This window comes from Myotis davidii, unplaced genomic scaffold (assembly GCF_000327345.1).
Source record: "Myotis davidii unplaced genomic scaffold, ASM32734v1 scaffold828, whole genome shotgun sequence".
Lineage (NCBI taxonomy): Eukaryota > Metazoa > Chordata > Mammalia > Chiroptera > Vespertilionidae > Myotis > Myotis davidii.
Window position 1 is genome coordinate 22,514 of NW_006299391.1, and position 7,552 is coordinate 30,065.

At 53.0% G+C, this 7,552-nt stretch overlaps 1 protein-coding gene across 1 annotated transcript in view; it reads left to right on the forward strand.

Moving 5' to 3' along the window:
- The window catches only part of LOC102756913 (protein KIBRA-like), a 34,503-nt gene that overhangs the window by 6,690 nt on the left and 20,261 nt on the right, over window positions 1-7,552 (forward strand). Inside the window, 3 exon segments of the mRNA XM_015571268.1 lie at window positions 353-439; window positions 1,587-1,779; window positions 6,091-6,196. Of these exon segments, the coding sequence (XP_015426754.1) occupies window positions 353-439; window positions 1,587-1,779; window positions 6,091-6,196 (386 nt within the window).

Sequence of the window (7,552 nt, forward strand, 5' to 3'; positions counted from 1 at the left end):
AAGCGCTGGCCTGTGCTGTCTGACTCACCACAGTCTGCAGAGCTGCCGGCAGCCACGTCTGTGATTATTAAGAGAGAGACGGCCCAACCGGCCTGGCTCAGTTGTTGAGCATCGACCTATGAACCATCAGGTTACGGTTCAACTCCCAGTCAGGGCACATGCCCGGGTTGCAGACTCCATCCCCATTGTGGGGCATGCAGGAGGCAGCCGATCAATGATTCTCTCTCATCATTGATGTTTCTATCTCTCTCCCCCTCTCCGTTCCTCTCTGAAACCAATAAAAACATATTTAAAGGAAAAAAGAGACACATGCGTTACCCACAGGTGCTCCATATGCCCCTTTTCCTCGTAGGTACGACGAGAAGAATAAGCAGTTTGCAATATTAATCGTCCAGCTGAGTAACCTTTCTGCCCTGTTGCTGCAGCAGGACCAGAAAGTGTGAGTATCTAGCGGGCAAGGTGGAGTGTGTGTCTTCCTCTCCGCAGCCATCCCTGGGTCACTCTCCTGCTCGGACAGCGGCCTCCGTAAACCTGCTGCGGGTATTTCATGCCTGTGACCTTGACGCTAAGGGTCAGGCAGTGAATGTGATGCGGGCACGGCGGCAAACACACCCGCTCTCCTGAGAAGCCCTCTGGACCCTTCGGTTCCTTCACATGTACGTCCTGTGCACCGACCGTGTGCCAGCACGAAGAACGGGCCAGGGAGCAGATCCCCGTGCCTGTGAACTTGAGGCCCCGTGGAAAAGGTGGCCATGCCCCCTTCTGTCTGCTCTGAGCTCAGGTGTTCCCCGCAGAGACAGGCGCGCCATCCTCAAGCGTCAGGGCCATCCCTGTACTTCTGTCGGGATTTCCTTGGAATGGGTCATCCGGCAAATACCTACCCTCTGCCTGTTGGCTCCTCACTGCAGACGGGTTCTGTTTCATTGAGCTCGTCTGCCTACCTGTTCTCCTCTCGTCTCCCTGACGACAGCAGCAGGCGCTCCTATTTCTGTGGTCTGCACCCAGCCAGCCTCCGGGGGTGCGCCATGCGGGAAGGAGGGGGGCAGGAGGAAAGCCGGCCAGGCAGAAGGAAGATGGGATAGCACCCGGGGGTTGTTTTCTGTCTCACGCTCACCCACACAGCACCGGGATGGGGAACCTTCTGCATAGCTCATGAGTCCTCCCACAGGTATCTGGGTGGGAGAGCCTAAGAGCGAGCTGTCTGGGTCCAAGGGTAAATGCCTCTGATTTTGTTCGGATGGCACGTTCCCCTCTGCAGGGGTCGTCACACTTTGCCTTCCTACCAGCAGCGGTACGAGGGCTCCTCGGGGGTAACAAGCAGCCTCGTCGGTCCTGCACGTGGACCTTTGCACACTGCTGGCCTCAGGCTCCCCATGCGTTGAGGTCCTAAGGACTTAAGAGATTCAGGGGGAGGAAGGGCAGTGCGTTATCCTTAGGGGCCCTCTGTACCCTTCACACACACACCTGCGTGACGACCTGAGAAATGACGGTTGTTCACTCTGGCATTTGCAGCACGCGGTTTGCCCCACACGTCAGGCCCAGACCTGGGCTGACCTGGTCTCTCCTGCATCTCTGTCTCCCTCCAGGAACATCCGTGTGGCCATCCTTCCCTGCTCCGAAAGCACCACCTGCCTGTTCCGGACGCGGCCTCTGGAGGCCTCGGACGCCCTCGTGTTCAATGAGGTGTTCTGGGTGTCCATGTCCTACCCAGCCCTTCACCAGAAGACCTTAAGAGTCGACGTCTGTACCACTGACCAGAGCCATCCGGAGGACTGCCTGGTGAGGGCTGTGTCTGTCTGTCTGTCTGTCCTCTGGGGAATTGTGCATCGTGTTCTGCAGGGAGAAGGTCTGGAAAAACGGCTGTAGGCTCAGCTGGGCTTCTGTGCAGAGACCTTTCCACGGGCAGATGGCACTCTCAGACTTATTGGGGGTGGGGGAGCTCGGTTCACAGGAGGAAGAGTGACAGCCCTGAAAATGTTTTTTAAGATGCCAGGACCTCGACGTTAACTAGCCGCATGCCGATAACTAGCCGCATGCCGTGGCTTTACCATGTGGCACTACAGGAGAACACATATACAGGGGCTCAGATCCCACCTTCACCACTCGGGGTGTAGCTGGGTGACCTTGGGCAATTTACTTGACCTCTCTGGTCCTGTTTTCTCATCCATAAAATGCAAATGGTAATGCCTGCCTCGTGCCCACTAGAAGAGTCGTTATAAGGATTACAAGAGACAGTTCATGTAAAGCACCTACTCAAGTGTCTGGCACACAGTAGGTTCTCATTGGATGGGGCCACTGCTAGTCCACTCCCCAGAGCAGAGCCCCTCCAACTTCCTCCTCCTCCCCCACCCCCATTGGCAGAAGTCGGGATTAGAGATGAAGTAGCTCCAGGTACGTTTGTGTTCCAAGAAAGCCATTCCCTAGAGCCAGGCTGACCCAAGTGCATAGAGGTGTTGCTCAGTTTTCTCATCTGTAAAATGGGGCTTCGAAGCTAACGCAGGCGCTTGTTGTAATGCACAAATGAGATAAGAGAAGCGGGAAAACTCCTTGCTCTCCATCCCCGACCCTGACGGGTTTGTGCTGTGAAACCCTGGTCTGCTGGGGATTGGGGGCCGCAGCTTTGGAATGCTGGCCCCTGGCTGTCACCAGCCCTGTGCTTCCCTGCGCAGCCTGAGTTCCCTAAGACAGTTCCTCTCTCAGTCTCAGTTTCCTTACCTGACAGGTGGCTCTCTGGGGGTTAAATGAGGTGCTCAAGCAGCACTTCCCAAACTGGTGGGAGACACGCACAGGTTACCCGGGGCTCTGGTGAGAACGCAGAGTCTGGTTCAGCAAGTCTGCGATGGGGTCTGAGGTGATGGGGTCCAAGGTTCTGCATTTTGACACGCCCCCAGGAGATGCTGGCACTGCTGGTGCCATAGCAAGGATGCAGAGCAGTGAAGAGTCTCCCTGGAAGCTGGTTCCTGTCCCTCCTCAGCTGGGTACATCACTGCATCTGCGGTTGTCATTAGTACCGACAGTTAGGCAATAGTCAGCATTTATGTGGCAGGCCCTGGGCTAAGCTTACATGTATTCTCTCTATTGATTCTCAGTCAGTCTTATAAAATAGGTCCTATTATACCAGTGAGGAGACTGAGGCACAAAGAGGAGAAAGGACTTTCTCAAGGTCACACAGTCAGGAGGTGGCAGGTGCAGAGTTAGAACCCAGGCAGGTTCGCCTCTGCAGCTCACCCAGGTCAGCCCCTCGGTGTGTCCTCAGTGCCGGCACCGTGCTCCCTGGAGCCCACAGGTGAGGATGGTGACCGAAGGGTGTGGCAGGCGTGGAGGACGCTGAGTGACAGCAGAGCGCTTTTCCGAGCCCGGGCTCCCCCCAGCCTAGCGTTTCCGCAGCCCTGGCCATGCCTAGATGGCAAAGACTCAGCCCTGTTTTCTTCTCCTAATTGGACGCCTTTTATTCCTCCTCCCTAATTGATGTCTGGCCAGTGCCGGTTGCCATGGCAGCAGCCAAGCGCTCATCCCACCGTGGCTTGTCTCCATCCTCGGCCAATGAGAGGCCTGTTTCTCCGTATCCTGTGGGGAGATGGAGTGTCAGGCTGTCGTGTTCTGGTGGCTGGAGGAGGCGAGAAAGTGAGACACGAGGGGATGGGGCTGTCTGCTTCCACGCAGAGGCCCCCTCACCGCTGCATTTGCAGAGTCTGAGCCATCTCGTCCGCCAGGCCACAGCAGTGCCCATCCTGGGTGTGTCCGTGTGTCTAGTGCTGGGCTGGGAACTTCGTGTGCAGTGTCTCCCGTCATCCTCACAGCAGCCCTGGGAAGCAGCGTTAGGATTACCGCTGTTTGACAGATAAGGGATCAAGGCTGAGTAACTTACCCGGGCCATCCAGTGAGTAGGTGGAGGAGTCTGGGTGTGAACACAGATCCCACGTCCCTTGTGCAGAGCCATCGCACTGTCCTACTTCTCACAGGGTCACTGTGCGTGTCTCTCGTGCCCCAGACCCAGATTAGGGGTTTGGAGGAGTACGTGGCCTGCCTTCCCCAGTATCACAGGCCACAGTCCTATCAGATGCTCTAGCGTGGCCTCACGGGTCACAGGCTGTCCAGTAGGGCCCTGGTCGCCCACATCTGACCACTGAGCTCAGTGCCACAGGTTCATGGTTAACCAGCACAGTGGTTCCCCACCCTTTCTCACCCTGCCACCCCCGCGTGGCACAACCCCAGGCCTGTCGCAGGTTACTCTCTCCCCCTGCGCAACAGGAGAAGCACGCAGCTGTGCTGGGTGGCGTTGCTTTGTCATCATGTCTCGAAGCTCCCGTGAGCCCCGAGAATGCTCAGCACTCTTCTCGTCTCCATAGACGGCTCCCTCCCCTCTCCTCCCAGTGCTGAGTTCTTTCCCTCTCTCCTCCAGCCTCGAGCAGCTCCGGCCCCACCCTCCGCGGGCCCTGGCTTCACTCAGTGAGAGGTTAGAAGGAACCCAAAGAGTTCCCACAGCTCCCACCACCTCTAGCTGGTCTCGTGGGTTCTGCCATTTCTCCTGGTTCTAAGGATGGGCCCTCCCCACCCCCGTCTCTGGCCATTCTCTCTCATGGACGGCACGGCCGGCCGTAGTGATTCTGCTCCATCCTGTCTTCGGGACTGCCGCCTCCGCCGCATCTGGCCGGTCAATAGACCAACATGCTGTTATTTCTCCTATGCGTCACAAAACCTTTTCTTTTTAACCCCATTTCTACCTGCTCCTGTTATCTTGGATTTCAGCCCCAAGGCTTGCTCCAGCCTCCTTGTGCCCTTGAATACACCTGCAAGCTCCCCGCTCCAGGCGTTCGCACTTGCTGTCTCTTCCGAAATATTGATGGACAAGACTCACTCCCTTGCCTCATTCTGGGCTTAACCCACATGCTGCCCACCTCAGTGAGGTCCTTTTTTAAAATATATTTTTATTAATTTCAGAGAGGAAGGTGAGAGGGAGAGAGAGAGAAACATCAGTGATAGAGAATCGTTGGCTGCCCCTGCACGCCCCCTACTGGGAATTGAGCCTGCAATGTGGGCATGTGCCTTTGATCAGAATCGAACCCGGGACCCTTCAGTCTGCATGCCAATGCTCTATCCACTGAGCCAAACCCGCTAGGGCTCAGTGAGGTCTTTTTGCAACCCTGTGGACAATCGCACTCCCCATCCTCTTTTATCCCCTCGTATACCCTTCCCCTGTATTATTTTCCCTGCAGCTTTCATCACCTAACATTTGTCTATAGCACAGATTTTAGGGTACACGTCATTTTCACATTTTATCATCTCTGAAGGTAATTTATACTAGATGGCGGCTCCTCTCTATTCAGTTGATTTGTTGTAGTTTGTTTTATCCTTAAGGGATCTATTTACATGATTCAAAGAAAAAAATTTTAGAAAGGTTTACTATAGAGAAACCCTCCTATCTTTATCCTGTCCACCCCAGTCCCACCACCTACTCTATAGGTAACCACATTCATTGGCTTTTTTTTTCTCTTTCCATTATTTCTTATATATACATATTGATTTCAGAGAGGAAGGGAGAGGGAGCGAGAGATAGAAACATCAACGATGAGAGAGAGTCACTGATCAGCTGCCTCCTGCACGCCCCACACTGGGGATCGAGCCCACAACCCAGGCATGTGCCCTGACCGGGAATCGAACCATGACCTCCTGGTTCATAGGTCGACGCTCAACCACTGAGCAACACCGGCCGGGCTTCATTTTTTCTTGTTGTACATAGGATCATGTGATCATGTTCACTCCCCCTTGTACCTCAAATATTTCTTATAGAAAATGTGGCACGCTATATATTCTGTCCTGCATTATCCTATTTTTCTCTTGAACAATCTAGCCTGGGGATCTCTCCATTTCAGTACCTAGAGATAAACATTTAATACGCTTTTGGCAAATGAGTAAACCAGTGAATGGATAATTTGTGAATGCATGATTGTTGGAAGTGATCAACGACTAGCCCTCCCTTCCGCCCCGGAAGCTTCCGTCCCACCCGGAGTGATGTTTTCCATACGGGGGCCAAATTCCCCAGCTCTCCTGTCGGCCCTGCTCCTAACTCTCCCTTTTCCCTCCTCACAGGGAGGCGCCCAGATCAGCCTGGCTGAGGTGTGCCGGTCTGGGGAGAGGTCGACTCGCTGGTACAACCTCCTGAGCTACAAATACTTGAAGCAACAGAGCAGGGAACGCTTTTATTATTATAGATGACCTGGAATGTAAGGCCACAGGTGGGACTATTTGGGGATGCCCTACAGGGTAGGAGAGATCTCCCCCACCTGCAGATTTCTCGTGCCCTCCCCTCTGTGCTCTCCTTGCCCTGATACAACTTGTGTGGTGAACACCTTCACTCACAACGTTTTAAAGATGAATTGGGGAAGAAAAGAAAAAACTGCAAGGTACAAAATTAGCCTTTATTGAGACCCTACTATGTGCCTAGCGGAGGCTTTCTGTAAGAGGCAGAGGGAAACCATGGGAAGAACAGCCAGGAGACTGGGGTGAGGGGTTTCTTTTTCTCTTTCTCTCTCTTTTTTTTTTTTTTTTTTAGTATATTTTATTGGTTTCAGAGAGAAAGGAGAAAGGGGAGAGGACAGAAACATCAATGATGAGAGAGAACCATTGATCGGCTGCCTCCTGCACACCCACACTGGGGATCGAGCCCACAACCCAGGCATGTGTCCTGGCTGGGGAATTGAACCTGACTTCCTGGTTCATAGGTTGACACTCAACCACTGAGCCACACCGGCCGGGCAAGAGACTGGGGCTTTCTTACTTGGGTGGCGGTGGTCCGTCATTTCACCTGTCAGCTTCTACACTTGTGATCTGGGTCAGAGAAGGTTGTTAGGAAGCTTTGGAGAAGTGCCTGTACAGAGCGCTTGATTAGTGATTCTGTTTTGTTAATTAGTTTTTCTTGAAAAATCTCACATTTGCCTCTTTTTTTAGTTAAAAAATACATATTTTCATTTTAGTGCGGTACACTTTCACCTATGAACTATCCTTAAACTCTTTCCTGCACTTGGAAAGCCCACATCCGCTGGCCACGTAGACAGGCCAGGGCTCTGTTGAGCAATGAAGTTGTCCTTGAACACAGAGTGATGGGGTCCTAATGGGGTCCCCTGAGAGCATGTTAGGGATCCTGCTTCTTCCCTCCATCAGTACTTGGTTACTTTGGGGAGTCACTGCCTAGAATTTCAGTGGACGGGATGGGCTAGGTCACTCAGGTATGGAGAAGGGTCAGAATTAAATCTATTTATTTCTCCCCCTCCTCCTCCTCTTCTTCCTCATTTTTTGTCATCATCATCATTTTCCGTACTTCCTTTTTTGTCAGGCACTGTCCTGATTATGTACAGTTTACCAAGGTTCAGAAAGGTTACTACCTAAGGACAAACATCTAATAAGCAACAAAGCTATATCGCAAACCCATGTCTCCTGCGCTCCAAACACGTGACCATGAGCTGGCAAAGGTCTTAACAACAAGACCCCTCTGCTTTCTAGAGCCTGTTCTTGGATAAGTCACATTAACCTGAGGCACATTCATTTTCTCTTT